General features: G+C 49.5%; 1 protein-coding gene across 1 annotated transcript; it reads right to left on the reverse strand.

Moving 5' to 3' along the window:
* Positions 1 to 5210: 5210 nt before the first annotated feature.
* On the reverse strand, positions 5211 to 15804 carry Cym (chymosin). The gene is given in 9 exon segments (NM_020091.3): positions 5211 to 5450; positions 6591 to 6689; positions 7224 to 7368; positions 8106 to 8219; positions 10031 to 10230; positions 12161 to 12279; positions 12657 to 12774; positions 13653 to 13803; positions 15719 to 15804. Coding segments are annotated over 9 exon segments (1140 nt in total). The 5' UTR covers positions 15781 to 15804; the 3' UTR covers positions 5211 to 5318.
* Positions 15805 to 16897: the final 1093 nt, after the last annotated feature.

A 16897-nucleotide genomic window follows, 5' to 3' on the forward strand; every position in this document is an offset into this window, starting at 1 on the left:
TGAAATGACTCATCTTTCACTAGAAATCCAGACAATATAAGCAAAAACTAGTGTATTCATGTTTTCCCATGAATGAAAAAAATAAAATTAAATTTAAAAAAAAGGAAGAACACGACTGCTCCTAGGCATGGCAAAAGAGAAACCTCACTGTAGAGAAAGGGCTAAAGGGGTTGGGGATTTAGCTCAGTGGTAGAGCGCTTGCCTAGCAAGCACAAGGCCCTGAGTTCGGTCCCCAGCTCCGGAAAAAAAGAAGAAGAAAAAAAAGAGAGAGAAAGGGCTAGCACAGCCAGAGGCAGGGACATCTGGGAGAGTCCTGCGTAGACATGACCCTGAGCCAAGTGAGAGGGGAAAAACAGACCAAGAGGCCAGGAGGGTGAAAAGAAAGACTCAGGTAACCAAAATGGTTGGATTATATAGGGAAGGGCAGCTAGGGAAAGGGCAGCCCAACCCTGGCTGAAAGAGTTTAGGGTAGGGGCAGGGGGTGCCAGTCATACCCTAAAGCAAGTAGGGACTGAGGGATGCTGGGAGAACCTGGTGTCTGCTTTGATGTGTTAATGGGCACTTCTTCAGTTATCGGTTGACTTTGGTTTGAGACCTAACAACCCACTGGTTCTCGCCCTCTTAGTGCATTGCTGACATTCTTTCATATATTTGTCCAGCTGTTGCATTCTCATTGACCCTACCTCTCTAGCCTCACTTTCCAACTCAATATTCCCAGTCTTGTTCAAAGCCTCCACTCAACCCCACTGACAACTGTTGGCATTTAGTCTAGGCTCCGCCCCACAGTTACCTGGCAACACCCAGGTGTGCCTGACTCAATATAAAAGGGGCTGCTTGCCCCCTCCTCCTCTCTGCCTTTCTCTGTCTCTACTCCCTCAACTCCCCTCCCCATGCCCTGAATAAACTATTCTATACTATACCATCCATCCATCCATCATAGGGCTGGTTCCTCAGGGGGAAGGGATACTTCAGCATGGCCCACAGAGGCACCCTTTCCCAACACCTGTCTGTACGTCCACCAAACATATTCCTCCTCTCTCTTATCTCTTTATAAAGCACAACGAATAGCCACATGCACTTTCCGTTTGCTTGATTTAGGATGTTTTCTTTTGCCTAGTCTGCAGCACCGAGGATTGAACTCAGGTCCCCGTGCATTCCAGGCAAACACTAGTCAGCGATCTTTGCTGTCAGGCCCTCATAGATGCATCTATGTCTGCACGTCTACAAAACACAAAAGACCACGGGAGAGGGTCTTTCTGTGTGCTCCCCAATGGACGTGGTGCCTAGAGCAGTGTGTCCCATTGTAAATGACAAGTAACAATTTAGGGATAGGATTCGGCCATCGATTATTTAGGAAAAGAGGGTTTGGGAAGAAGAGGCACCTTCTCAGAGGAGGTGACACTCAAGCTGGCATGAAGGATGAGGAGCATGTGAAGGTAGAGAAGGCGAGGAACACAGCGTGTCTAGGGACAGCAGTGTCTAGGGACAGCAGAGAAGGCAGAGGCAAGCTGGGTGAGGCTGGTCAGACACAGGCAGATGGACAGCCCTGGGTCCCTCTTGGCATCGGTGCTGTGCTCTCACCACAGTTGCTGCATGAAATGGCCCTCAGGGATGAGCAGAGCTACCTGACAGCAGGGAGGGCTGCCGCCCTCAGCCTCCCTCACCTTTCCCAAGTCCTCACTTCTGCTCTCAGTACGGATATCACTGAGCTGTACCATTCAGGACTCTGCCATTCCTGTCCATTCTGTTTTCTCTTCTGCCACCAGGAAGAAACAAGCTGCACAGCTCCAGGAAAACAATCCATCATTTTGTCATAACATTTCCATTTCAAAGACTTCCTTTCTCTGCAGCTCCCTGGGCTAACACTTCCTCTTATTAGGATGAGAACTGGCAAGGGGGTGAGTGATGGGGATGCAGAGGGGCTGGAAATGGGCATGAGCCTGAGGTTTGTGCTTACAGCTCAGGGGAGGGTGAGTGTGTGTGTTATATGTCTGTGTGTGTGTGTGTGTGTGTGTCTTTGTGTGTATGTGTGTCTGTGTGCTTCTCGGTGTGTGTGGTATGAGTGTGTATGTGTGTATATGCATGTTTGCATGTGTACGTGTGTGTATGCCTATGTGTGTGTGTCTTTATGTGTGATGTGTTGTATGTGTGTGTGTCTGTGTACATCTATGTGTGCATGTCTCTGTGTGTCTATGTATCTCTGTATGTCTATGTGTATGTCTGTGTGTGTGTGTCTATGGGTATGTCTCTGAGTGTGTGTGTGTGTGTGTGTGTGTGTGTCTTTATGTGTGGCATATGTGGTGTGTGTGTCTGTGTGTGTATCTGTATGTCTGTGTGTGTCTGAGTGTGTATCTGAGGGGCTGCCTGAGGAGTGTCTGGGAGGTGTCTGGGGGTGTGCCCTCATATTTCTCACACTCAGTATTCATTCCATCCTATCGGAGGTGTCTCATCCATGTTACAAAGACACAGCTGACAGGGACAGGTAGCCTCAGTGTTGTGTCAGGAACTCCATCCTACCACACATCAGAGAATTCAGAGGACAGACAGACCCCACCCCCACCGTCCTGCAGCATCCCCAGAGATATGTGACTCAGATGTTGTTTTACATAGCGCTGCTGAGTGACAGATCAGGGTCCCCTCCTAGAGCAGATGATACATAAGTTGATCTGAAGAGTGAGGAGAGCTGAAGGTGAGAGAAGAAGAGAAGCACAGAAAGCCCTGCAACTGAGGACTGGGTGAGGCGTACACAACAGTCCCCCGGGGGCCTCTGCTATTCTCCCCTCAACCTGGTCCACCACCAGACACAGACAGTAGGAAGTATTTGTGTGGCAGCCCAGCCCTGCAGAGCATCTCCCTCACTGGCCCCCAGGCACACCACAATTATATGTGCCGGTGGCTCCTTCTTTCATCCCTAGCAGAGCCCCCGAAAAGTTGAGCCCAGGCCCGGCACTCAGGAGACCCTTTGTAAATAGTAATTCTCTAAAGGCGACTCGTGCTTCTGCCAACCATATGATCATGACCAAGCAAGAACATTCTGAAGACAGGCAGTTTGCTCTGAGAATTGGGAATGACTGAAATGCACCCATAGGGTGCTAGCACGGAGAACATGGCAGGTAGTGCACTGTCTTGAGTCAGCAGAAGAATCAAGGCCACAGCTTGCCATGAAGCCCATAACCAGAGAAGCCCAGGATGGGGATGCTACACCAGGCTTACTGTATCCTCACCAACAGCTCATAACAGAGAACAGCACCAGGGCTAGGTGAGCACTGTGGGGTGATGCTGTTCTATCCAAGCCTCACATTTATGACAGTCACCACATTTAGACTTTCCCCATGGTCTCCAAATGAGGCTTGAGTGCTTAAAACCACAATTGTTAAATGTAAACCTTTAAAGCACATAACAAGATTTGTGTAAGTTACCCAATAATGCTTGGCTTTTTTTAAATCTATGCAAAGGATGAAAATAATGAACATAGCCCAATTCCGCCTCACTCTTCACAAATAGGCATATTGGTCTATGAAAGTGAGACTTAGGGGAGCCAGACCTTACCCCTCCTTAGCAATGACTTTGCTTTCCTGGCTCCCTGAGGCTCAGAGACCAGGGCCTGACCACTGCAGGCACCACCCCTGTCCTGAAATCCCTTATAGTCTCATGACCTCTGCCCAAGCCACCCCTGACTCTCAGCTCCCAGGGATATAGCTGGAGTCATTCCTCATTCCCATAGCCCAATTCTGTGCCTTAGCTGTTAGAGACTACACCTGCCCCTCTAGAGACCCCATTGCCCTGGTCCCTCATCTTGATAACTCTGAGATGGGCCTCCAGATGGGCCACTCAGTAACATTACACTATTACCACCACTGCCCTGTCTAATCTCCTCTGAAGTATCACTGCCAATCAGGAGCTTCCAGCCCCTGAGACACTGCCTGTCTTATAGCTCTGCCCCCATCTGCAGGACAAGCCAGTGGTCAAGACAAAGTGGGTCTTCCAGGAGGAAGTTGGTCAACTCCATAAGTACAACCGAGACTATCACTGTCGCTATGTGGTATCACCGTGACTATAAAAGACTGATAACGGGAGTCTGAGCTTTCATGTCATTCTAGGGAAAACCCATCAAATGAAGGCAGTGCCAGGGCTTGGTAGATGGCTCAGCCAATAAGGCACTTGCTTTCCAAGCATGAGGACCTGAGTGTGGGTCCCAGAACCCATGTAAAGGTGCTGGGTATATTGATACAAACCCATAAGCCCAGCACTGAAGCAGAGACAGGAGAGTCCCTGAGGGTCTTAGACAGCCAGTCTAGCCTCGTTGGTGAGCTCCAGGGCAACAAGAAATCCTGCCTCTAAAGAAGTGGACAGTGTTCCTGAGGATGATGCTCAAGGTCATCATCTGATTTCCACACGTGTTCCTGCACACATACATACACACACATGCAAAGAAAAAGAGAAAAGGGAGTTGAAGCACATGTGTGCAAGCCCAGAAGAGTCAGCGCAGACCCCAAGCTCTGAAGAGCTACCATGGAAACCTGTCTGCCTGTGCCCCAAGGTGATTGAGGGGAAAAACAGAACAAGCAAATCTACTTTTAATCCCTTGCTCTCACCCTGTGAGGTCTGGTTCTCCAGAGGGGCCCTTTCAGGAAGAATGTTTAAGGCTGAGGGCGGAGGTGCTCCATCTACTCGGCACCCAGTCCTCATGGGAACTTAACTCCTGGTGCCTCAACTACCAGCCTCAAAGCAGGCCAACATGAGTATACCTGAGCACTGATGGTCACCCAGGGTCCTAACCACCCAAGATAAACAGCAATTTATGATCATGGGCCCTTCCAAGGCATTTAGCATCTCCTATCCATGTCTGTAACAGCAGTGAAATCCTTCTTCTTGTGAACCTGGAGACATCGTCTCCATGGGCTGAGTGTTCTCTACTCAGCCCTAACACCATACCTCTACTCCATTTCTAGATACCATTTTATGGTATGATACCATAGATACCATTTTCTAGAAAGTTCTTAGAGTAGAAAGACAGGTGGACAACACAGGCCTAGTCTCCTCCATCTCAGTTCAAAATAGTCATCCTCTTCATGAAAGTTTTCTACCCACCAACCATATTCCCATCCCTCCCCAATTTACTTGGCCTCAGCTCTGCCCTAATGGCAGGCACAGCCCAACCTCATATTGGTGCAAAGCTCCAGTGCCCTTGAAAACAAGAGAAACCAGTCTTTGGAGAAATGCAGTATTTATTGGGAGCGTTCCACTTGATAAATCGTGTGTGTGTGTGTGTGTGTGTGTGTGTGTGTGTGTGTGTGTGTGTGTGTGTGGTTGTATAATCAGATAGCCTTGGCCAGTCCGACACGATTGTTGGCCCTGTCAAACACACTGTAGAACTCCCGAATGAACACATCTCCAAGGATCCACATCTGGGAGCCATGCCTGAAGCCACTGGAGCAGGAGCCCTGGAACTGGAAAAAGCAAGAGTGCAATGAGGTTGGATTCAGCAGCGAGAGTTTTTCACTCAGTTACTCTCCCTTGTCTCATTGCATCCTGAAATCACCTTCCTAGGTAAGCAAGGAGAATGAAATCTGTCACACTCAACAGGTGAAGAAAGTACGGAGTGAAGAGATTGCCTAGCAATCACCAGAACTTGCTTAAACCTCCTGTGAGTCCAGCTCCAGGGGATCTTATGCCCTCTTCTGGCCTCTACGGGCAACTGCATTCAAAAACGCATGTGCACACACACACCTTAAAAATAGTTAAAATTAAAAGCAATGAGAGAGGGCTCAGGAGTTATCAGGCACTTGTTGCTTTTCCCAAGAACCCAGTTTCAGTTTCCAGCACCCACATGATGGCTCGCATCCACTGGTGACTCTAATTCCCAGGGATCTGACATCCTATTCTGACCCCCATGGCCACTAGGTTCACATACTATGTATACATGCATGTGGGCAAAATGCCCAGATAGATAAATTAAAATGCTGTTCTGTTTTTTGAGACAAGGTCTTTGCTTGCAGTCCTGGCTGTCCTGGAGCTCACCTTGAGCACCAGGCTGGCCTCAAACTCACAGAAATCCTTTTGCCTCTGACTCCCAAGTGCTGGGATTAAACTCTTTAATAAATAAATAGAGCTTAGGAAAGTCACCCTGACTTAATCTGCGGTGGTTTGGTGAGTCCTGGCCCCATGTGCTGTACCCCACATTCCCAACCCATTATCATCAGACTCTCAGCACCCATCACCCTAGTTGTCATTAGTTTAGGGTACTCAGGATCCGGCCACATTGAGACCAGCAGTCCCACAACAGCCAAAAAGAGCTAAGGAAACCCTAGACGGAATTCTAAGCCACCATGGCTTGGAAGCTTGAACTGTGGGTAGAGGTCCCAATGGGCAGTTTGGATCCAATCTATATCCTTCCTCCAAGCCCTTGGCTCTCTGTCCTTCCTGTTTTCTGTTTCTTTTCAGCAAGACTCACACAAAGTGGTCACACAAAGAAGCTCAAAGATAAATCCTATGACCCATTCAAGGGGCCCATGCCATTAGCCTTCGCTGAAGTCCCAGGGCAAGGGATACTAGGTGGACCCAGAGCATTGCTCTCTGGAAGTGCATACCTGGTTGGTATAGGCAGAGGGTGGCAGTGGGAACTCCCTACCATTGATCTCAAAGACAACCGTGGGCATGAAGTTCAGCCTCCAGCAGTCAATGTCAAACTAAGAGAAGGGAAAGAAATGTCATTTATCAAGAGAGGCACTGATGGTGCAGAACTCCTTCCTCCACACTGTGAGACTCTATTCAGAGGGAAATGGGGAGGCTGTCCAAACGGGGCCGAGTCTCAGAACATAGTCCCACTGGAGGTATCAGCTTTCAGCATCATAAGGACGGGCCCTAATATGGGACAAAAAAGGCTTGCCTCCATGGCTTCCTTATAGGACTAGCCAGAGTGTACAAGTATCTCAGGAGAAAGGGAGAAGGGTAGACTGGTGTAATGGTGGACCAAGTAAAGCAAGAAGGTGTGGGAAAGGTTAATGAGCCATAGGCTCTCAGAGGATGAGGAAACAGAAGATAGTCACTATGCAAAGAAAGTATAAAGCTCCCTCAGCAAGGACAGACCAAAGCTGGAAGGGAAGTATTGGCCACTTTTTTAAAATGCGCTCACCCAACATTCTCGGTCAACATTTCTTCTGTGGAGAAAGGGGCTCTTGATTCAGGAAGCTTTTGGAAGTAAGGGGATGGCCTGTCCTTACCTGGTCATGTTGGCCCTGCACAGCTCCAATGGCGTGCTGAATATTGAGGATGTCTCTACCAGGCCCTGTCAGCAGGGCAGTGCCTGTGTCCAGAACAGCAGGGCAGCCACCTTGACAAGCCACCACCTCATCATTGATTGTGATCCTGGAAGATGAAACAGAAGGGCTTCGGGGTACCAACCTACATCCAGCCTTCTCCCTCTGGGTCCTTCCTACCCTTATCAGGATCCTCAAGGAAGGAGGGAGGTCCAAACCCTTCTTTTGAGCCTCTTCTTGAAACCCCCAAAACTTCCCAAGATCAAAGACTAAGTATAGTCTCAATTGGTGGCTGAATTGAGAACAGCTCAAATTGGAAGGATTCAAATAGCAAAACAATTCACCCACGGGCCATTCTGTGAGTGGACTGAGGACTCCCTAGATGCCTAAAGAATCAGTTTCAAGCTTTCTCTGCCATTTACTCGATCCCTGTCTCAGAAGTCTCCCACCATTTGTATACTTGGGCTTCTCATGAACAAAGTGGGTACATGAGGAATCCACAAATCAGCTTCCTCAGATGATGATCATGAGACCCAAATCAAAAGTCTACAATCTACACACTGAGGGCAATCCTGGCACCCACCCCCTACAGGTTCAGTGGCAACCAAGGAGACAGCCATAGAACCACTCAGCACAGTGCCTCCAGGCAAGAGGCAGTCGAGGCAAGGTTAGATTTGCAGTTTAAGCACTTGCAAAGGATTCCAGCTAGCTATCAGAATCCATCGGTAACCTCAAAGCTACTGGGTTCAACTCTTCTCAGCCTTGTGGTGTGACACCTGAGCCTCCATATCCATACACCAAAAGCCAGCCTCTAGCAGGGGTCCATACGAGGTTCTGCTCACCTACCTGTCCACTGTGAACTGCCAATATCCTTGTACAGTCACAGGCACCCAGTGCAGTGAGCCTATGAAGTAGGACTGATCGATGGCCCCCAGCGTGAGCATGCTCCCTTGGTCATTCCTGGAACCAAGAAAGGCCTCTCTGTAGCAGCAGACACCCTACTGGGGAAAACTGTCCAGTCCCATCCCGAGACAGATGGATGGAGACCTAGAGGCCTCTCGCTGCCTCTCTCCCAACCCTGCAACCTCAGCAGGCTTCACGGTGACTCAGCAGCACCTTCGTTCTCCTCTCAGCCTCCCGGACCTGACTCAGCACTGCCATGGGGAGGGAGTGACTCAGCACACAGGTCAGGAGGCCACCAGGTTCTGACTCAGTTCCTCCCAGCAACCCCTTGAACCTCCACCCCAGGAGGGTCTTCAACAAGGCCCCACACTTTGGATTAAAACTGTCCCCATTCTTTGCTGGGGCACGCTTCTCACAACTGCTTGATTACAATGTGAATATCTGTGTGCTGTCTGTTTCCCTTGCCAAAACATATCTTCCAGCTTGTCTTGTTTGCTTATGTGTATACCCCATGTTCTGGCCTAGCTTCTGCATATAAACGGCCTGGTAAATATAGATGGAATACATGAATGAGTGGATGGATGGATGGATGGGTAGATGGATGGATATGTGGATGAATGGATGGATGGATGGATGGATGGATGGATGGATGGATGGATGGATATGTGGATGGATGGATGGATGGATGGATGGATGGATGGATGGATGGATGGATGGATATGTGGATGGATGGATGGATATGTGGATGGATGGATGGATGGATACGTGGATGGATGGATACGTGGATGGATGGATGGATGGATGGATGGATGGATGGATGGATGGATACGTGGATGGATGGATGGATGGATACGTGGATGGATGGATGGATGGATGGATACGTGGATGGATACGTGGATGGATGGATGGATACGTGGATGGATGGATGGATGGATGGATGGATGGATGGATGGATGGATGGATGGATGGATACGTGGATGGATGGATGGATGGATGGATGGATGGATGGATGGATGGATAGATGGATACGTGGATGGATGGATGGATGGATGGATGGATGGATGGATGGATGGATGGATGGATGGACAAATGAAATACACCACCTTACTCTTTCCCTGGGGTCCCCTCTCCTCAGCTGTCCAGCTTCTTCTCCAGGGGGTGGTCTCTCTCTCCTTATGCAGCCACCTACCCCAAGTCTGAGAGGAGCTAGGTCATCACAAGGAGGAGGAAAATAAAGTGGCAGCACTATAACAGGCTCCCTGGAATCCAGGCCTGGCTCTGACACAAATTCCTGAATAAGCAATTCTTTCTCTCTCTCTCTCTCTCTCTCTCTCTCTCTCTCTCTCTCTCTCTCTCTCTCTCTCTCTCTCTCTCTCTCTCTCTCTCTCTCTCTCTCTCTCTCTCTCTCTCTCTCTCTCTCTCTCTCTCGTAAAGGAACACCCTGTACTCTTTAGGACTGAGGTTCTCAAAGACATTGACAAATGATTCCGGAGATCCTATCGCTTTGGAAGAACAGGTTAAAGGGCCTTATCTAGAGGTGGAAACAAGGTTTGTTTTTGTCGTTGTTATTTATAGCGCCAGGGATTGACCTGGGACCTAGCACATGCAAGCCTTCTAACACATTTTAGCAAGGCTCTGCTTTTTGAGGGGGCTGAGGGTGTAGAATGGAAACCATCTCATCTTTGACCCAGTAAACTCAGTTACATGAATGGTTCCAGTCAGGTCTTCGGACAGAAGCTTGGAGGATGGAGATAGTTTGGATGCTGATGGCTACCTTGGCAGGTAGTGTCTCCAAAGGGCAGACATTCACCTCAGTCAACAGGGCTTACCAGATTACCTGTCAGACCCTTGGTGGGTGCAGCTCCTACCTGCTCATGTAAACGGAGAACAGGTCTTGGGCCACCAGGTGCCTGTTCATCATGTTGTCAAATATGGGTACTGAGTACTTGGAGGCAAAAGTAGGGTAGGCCAGGCCCAGGATGCCATCAAATGGAGAGTAGGTGAAGATGTCACCTGGTTCCTCAGTACTCAGGCCCACAGTCTGATGGGGAACTACAATGTCAGAGACCTGGGAAGATGAAAAAGAAACTGTCGTGGTGGTTTCCACCTGTGAGCTTCTGCAGCCAGAGATGGAGGATCCCAGGACTAGGGGCAGCCAGTCTGGGATCACAGGCCGGTGTCAGAACTCCAGCCCTCTCTGTCCTGTCTCCACTTTGATAGCACAGGATTAGTTTTAGCTTAAGAGACTGGGGTGGGCCAGGTCCTCCACGTTTTCTGCTTGCTTTTGAGGAACTGCTCTGATGAGACTGGAAGGGGAAGAGGAGAAGGTGCTGGTGCCGACACAGCTCTCATCCTAGGGACAAGCCCGAAGGAAGAGGGCTTGTGATTGTTCTAAGGCCGTCTGCAGAAACAGCTGCACCTTCGAGTCGTGGTCCTCTCCCATGATCCTCCCTCCCATGGAGGCATTGCTATGCACAAAGAGGGTGCCATGTGGGTCTCCATTCAGTTACTTGCTGACTGAGCTTGAATCTTTCAGGCCCTTATCTGATAAGTGTAATAATAATGCCTGACTCTCCAACCGGTGCCTAAGCTAAACAGCTGAGCAACCACTGAACGCTCACTGAAGGTCTGCTTACTGAACAGTCATTGGTACCATGCTAAAGAAAATTGTCCTTCACTTGCCCATTTCCCCAGAGGGCAGATGTGTCCACCAGCCTGCTCTAGACACACACGAAGGGCTGAAACAGGTCTCCTGCCTCTGCTCTGTCTGATAAACTGAAAGTCCCCACACAGAGCAGCAAATGTGAACTTAAAACCTGAGATCAAACCTGCCACACAGGCTATGACTGCCTCCGCATCTTAGTAGATGCAGAGTGGAATCACCTTCTGGTCCTGCCCCTCACAGCTTTTCTCATTCCCGACCCTTAGCTCCCATTGCCCCACCCCCAATGCTGGCCTCTGACCCCTTCCTCAATTGCCCTAGCTCCTCCCTGTCCCAGCATTTTTGTAGTCAGCTCTTCTGCAGTGCTGTCCCCAGATCATCTCTGGCCTGGCTTCTGGAAGTGTATCACTGGGGATCCAGCTTGCCATGGGCAACCATATCCACTAAAGCATTCTCCCACACATTCTAGCTTTATTTTCTCCATGCCATATTCGGCACATTCAAAGCCATCTGACTTGTCTTTTGTATATAGACCTTGCTCTCACAAGGCCACCAGGATGCCTTTCGCTAGAAAGCATGAGGCAAGCAGGTCCTCTCTCCTTTTGCCCCACACTCTATCTTAGAGCAAGCATTCATGGTGTGAATAAATGAACAATGGCTAAAGACTAAGGCATAACACAATTCTCTCTCTTTCAGCCAACAAGCTATCATTGAGGAGTTCTGGGGTGCTGTGTGTAAGGCTTTAGGGATGTAATAATGGAGAGAAGAAAGTCCCTGCCTGGGGGAACCTTTTATCCAACAGGAATGGTCAATCGTGGATTTTAAAAAGCAGTGGTGTAGAACATGTCAGGTACAATGAGCCCACAGAAGAAAAACAAATCAGGGTAAAGCCATAGGCAGCGTGTGATTCTACAGGATGCTGGAGAGACCTCTTTGATAGAGTAACATTCTGCAGAGAAGCAAAGGCTGGGGGAGAACTGGCCAAAGGGAAGGTTAGTAGAGGTGACGGGACCATGTGCGTGAATGTGCATGGAGTCAAGTAAACTGTGAGTGACCCAAATCCAGAAGTCTGGCCAAGATGGGAACTTGAACACCAGGAACTGGGGAAGCATTCGAGGGGAGTTCTGAGCGCAGCCACAGCAAGCAATGGAGGAGGGAAGGAAGCATCACACAAGTGGGTACCAGTGGGAACCCCTCTCAGAAGCCACCCAGTGGACAGGACCCAAGGGGCCCTCATTCCCACCAGATGCACAACCCATTGAAACTGGAACATCTTGGGAGAGAGACAGCGTCAGAGAAACATCAGGGAAGCCCAGGCTGTTGCCACCTCACTTACCGTGACAGTGTCATAGGCCAGGAAGCCCTCCACACTGCCAGTACCATACTGGACAAACAGGGGCTTGCTCAGGTTCTGGAAGGTGAAGGACTTGGATGGGTCAAAGCGGTTGTGGTTTCCTGCAGCAAAGACCCAAATTAGTGGATCCTTGGTGTCCTCTTGCCTTCAACATCCTCAAGCAGAGTGGAAAACCTCACTAAACCTTGTGAGAGTACAGCTATGAATCAGACATTCTCTCTGTGGAAAATATATAGTTTGGTCTCTCTGAAACCTGGCCCTATAGTTTAGTCAAGAAATCCAAACCCCATCCCCAAACCCGTGCCCATGTAATTCCAAACACAGAGAGAAGAAACCCTGGTGTGTGTTTTCAAAGCCCATTTTCTGTTATCTGAGTAGCTTTAGCCAAGACCCTTCTCCTCTCTGGACCTCCATTTCCTCATCTGGGAGATAGAAAAGGAAGGGACAAGAGGGGTGGGCAGAGTGGAAAGTCACTCACTGCAAACTTTGCTGCTGCAGTACACAGAGGGCACCCAGAGTTCTGAGGAGCCTGTGTCAAACACCACCTTGAACTCCTGGGGTGGTGTTCCAACGTAGATCAGTCCGAAGTACTCACTCTAAGAACAGACATCTCAGGGTCAGAGGTGTAGTCAGGGATGGGGGACACTGGGGAAGAGTTGATCCTGGGAACAGATGCCTGCGAGTCCTGAGTTTCTACTCAGAGACCTGAGAAGGGGAGCATCAAGAAGGAGAAAGGAGAGGGTGGTGCCCACTCCACACGGAGGGCTCTTCATCTCCAAGTCTTCTGCACTCCCACCCCAGCAGCAGTCTAGAATCAGCTCAGAAGCACACAGTGAGCCGGAACTACTTTCTAGACTTTAAACTTTAGAGTCCTGCCTAGGGAAGAGACCAGGCAGGAAGAAGCTAGCCATAGACCTACGGCATCTGCTGAGAGCAGGGTCCCAGGAGGGGACCCACTCAAGCTTCCACACTACCTGCTCCTTCCAGCTCCCTTGAGGCTGGGGCAGGACTGTGACCTAGATGTAGAAATGTAAACACAGGCATAAAAGCATTGGCTGTTTGGTGCCATGAGTGATGGATGGGGGCAGATTCCAGAAAGGAAAAGAGAACAATGGCACTCTTGCCTGGGTGGGAAGAAGAGAAAACTAGAACTTATTCCTTAGAAGCTAAAGACCAGGTATCTGCTGCCTCCAGATCTGATGACCACACTCTAAGGCATGTTTCCTCTGATCCCAAGAAGCAGGCTGTATGGCGAAGGTCATCTGAACTCAGACCCATCCAGCAAGGCTTTTGGAGCCCTGAAGACCAGAGGGCTGCCTTTGCTGGCTCTACTGGCCCGTGATAGAGCTACTGATGGCAGGGAAGTGGCCTCCATGCCCCACAGGCTTCACAGTCCCTGAAGGAAGGGATGCCCTTGCAAGGCAGGAGCCTAGGAACATTAGAATCATCCCTGAGAAGGCCCTCCGACACTCACATCTAGATAGTTGGTCAGAGGCTCACTGGCCACCACCCCGATGTTGGAGTTCTTCTCACTGAACTCATACTGGTGTCTCCTCAGAAAGTCCTCCAGCAGTCCTTGCTCCTTCAGGGTGTTCCTCAGAGACTTCCCTTTGTGCAGAGGGATCCTGAGGAGGGGAGGTGAAGTCACCATAAGGAAGAAGACTGGGCTCCATGAACCATCCCCACACACATTCCCAGCTCAGCCTCTGGCCAGCATTCACTGACAGTAGCAGTCAGTGATTTTCCAACTTTAAAAATCATACCCCCAAAAAAGTAAAATAATAGATTCTGTGTCACTTTACAGGTCACTGTATAGAGCCATTAAATACAATGCCCTGATATTTCTTGTTACTTTTCCTTTTTCATATGGTAGAGACTCGCTACATTTGTTTTACGACATAGTAAGTAATAAGTTTTGTTACTCCTGGTTGGAAAGCCACCAAGAACACTGTCACTTACTCGCTCACCAAACTCTACCTGTGACCTTACTGAGTGCCAGACACTGTCCAAAGCACAGAGGTCCACAGTGAGGAGGACCCCTCTGTGCAGAGATGATGACGTCTCCTACATGGCGGCACCTGCTTCCAGCAGTGACACCACCTTTTTCCTATTGCTTTTCTCTTCTCTGAATAGTGTTTTCCCCAAAGTGGCTGAAAATTCTTCAAAACCTCCTCAGCATGAGCAGGACACCAAACTGGACCCCTTGGCCCCGTTTAGGTTTGGGATAATGAAGGCAATTCAATTTGAGGGGGAAAAAGATCAAGAGAGGAAACTGCAGAAAAGAACAGATCTGCCTCTGCCATGTCCCTTGGCCCCCTGAAGACTGCCACAGCCCCCTGAAGACTGCACAGCCCCCTGAATACTGCCACAGCCCCTGAGCTTCCACCAGGAGACTCTCAAGCCCTGCGCACTTCCACAAGCAGGCTGCCAAAGCCCTGTGGCCTTCACTCTGGGGGACTCCGATGCCTTCGTCTTCAGTTTCTTCTTAAACAATAGGGTCGATCCTTCCTTCCCAACACTTTTTTATTCTGTACTTGACCGTCTGACCATTTTCTCTCCCTACAGATTAAAGCAGAACTTTGTGCATACCACAGTCCCTAAAGTGTCTAACAATCACACCGTCCCCTCTGAGAGCAAACAGAAAAGACAACTTGAGATTACAGAAGTACGGGTGCCACGCATTGGCTTCAGGGACCTCTTCTTCCAGAGGAAAGCCAGCTACAACTAGAACTCGGCTGCTACCGCATGCAGAGCCAAGAGGCCAGCCATGCCTGCAATTCATCCCAGGGTCCTCAGCTCCGGCTCTGGCTCTTATGTAACTGCCAGCACACCTTGGACTTGAGAAAAAAATCATTGTCAGAGAGCCCTCACTAGCAAAGATACTCAACCTCTTTTTAAAGATCCAATTCAAGAAGGTGTGCAGTCTTCTCTACAGTCTTCTCTATGTCCGAGCCTTGACAGAACACACATACAAGCACCTGGGATGGGGTGGGGGCAGCAAGAGTGCAAGTCCAGCCAGATTGAGCCCTGGCTCCATTACTATCTACATGTCCCACATGGTGTTGGGTAGCACAGGGACTCTCCCTGAACCATGGTCTCATCTGTAAAGTGCAATCATCTAGAGGTATGCTCGAGCTATTTTTGAGCCTTTCTAAAAGAGTTCTTAAACCAAGAAATCTATTTTAACGAGTGCATATATAGCTTCCATGGTAGGTCTAACATTATTTGAGGTATTTTACAAATATTAACTCCTGCAGTCTCATAGCAGCCCTAAAAGATGGGCATTATGAAGGCCCTAATTTCATAGCAGATGAAGAAATGAAGGCACAGAGGTAATAGAGCTGGGAACCAAATGCCAGGTAGGTCTTTTTTCTGGAAACCATGTTTTCCTATCCCCGAGGCTTCCTGTCTGGCACCCTGTCCTCAGGATCACATTCAGTGTGTAAAGACCAGAGGATGAGCAGCTCCCCTGGAGTCCCCAAGAGAACTGAGCGCTGGAAGAGCAACAGTCCCCCTGCCCATCCAAAGTCCAACATTCACCTGGTGACCACATGGCTCTGGGCGATGGCAAGAACCGCGAGGAGCAGCACAAAGCACCTCATTCTGGACCACAGAAAACGGCCTCTGTAGCCAGTGCCCATCCTTTCAGCCTTTATAGAGTGGGGCTCCCTCTGGCTGGGTGCCCCCAACTTCAGACTACTTCACAAACATAGTGAGATAGCACCTACTACCCAAGACCCACACTGATAAGAACTACAAAGTCTACCATTCTAAAGACTTCAACCAACAAGGGTACACAGGCCTTCAAGCTGGGAAAAGTCAACACAGGGCCCTGCACAGCAAACCCCGATCTAGAGGGGACCCCTGAGCTAACACAGGTGGGGCTACTACCAGGAACTTGTTTCATGCTGTACCTTCTGCTCTTTGAGCAGCCTGTCCCCACCAGGCCATGGACCTCCCTTCTCTTTGCCCCTTCCCTAGGCCATACTTTACCGGAGCAGATGTCCCAGATGCTCCTGATTTGAGTGTCCCAGACCAATTTCTCCAGAAAGGGCTTGGTCTAGTCTCAAAGTGGCATCTGAGACCAAGAATGCTTGTATAATCTATCACCCCAGTGGAGGAAGTTCAACTTTCGAGCCCAGGCCAACCATACCCCAAGTTCCCACAGGGAGCACTGTTTAAAAGAGAAGGAACATGCGTCCCTAGAGACACTCAATGGAAAGAATGCTGAGAACACGGGTAGCAAATGCCTGCTCACAGCTGGAAGGACCGGGAAGGACAGAGAGGGAAGGCAGATGCCTGCCCCACAGGAAGGGATAAGGGAAAGAGGCCAGTAACAGCTCAAGGAGGAGGGGAGGCTGACACTGCATGTAGAAGGCCCACTCGTGGGTGCAGGGATAACACATGTCCAAGTATGTTGAGTGTCCTATTGGAGACTAGATCAGAAGCCAGACACTCATGCTGTCTGGCCTAAGAGAGGTTTGAGACAGGAAAGATACTAACATTTGTGGAGACAATTACGTGCCAGGCCTATGAACTGGAAAATGGAAATGAAGCCAGGATAAGGTGGGCAAATTGGAAGACAGGAGGTTCAGGAGCATGATGTACAAGAGAACATGGTGACAGCTGTCTGCTGTTAACAGGACAAACATCTGCATGGAGAGGAAGACCTGGCAAGGGTGGAGAGTGGAGAGAGAGCAGATGAGGCCGGGTGGGGAT

The sequence above is a fragment of the Rattus norvegicus genome, chromosome 2, assembly GCF_021556685.1.
Source record: "Rattus norvegicus strain SHRSP/BbbUtx chromosome 2, alternate assembly SHRSP_T2T, whole genome shotgun sequence".
NCBI lineage: Eukaryota > Metazoa > Chordata > Mammalia > Rodentia > Muridae > Rattus > Rattus norvegicus.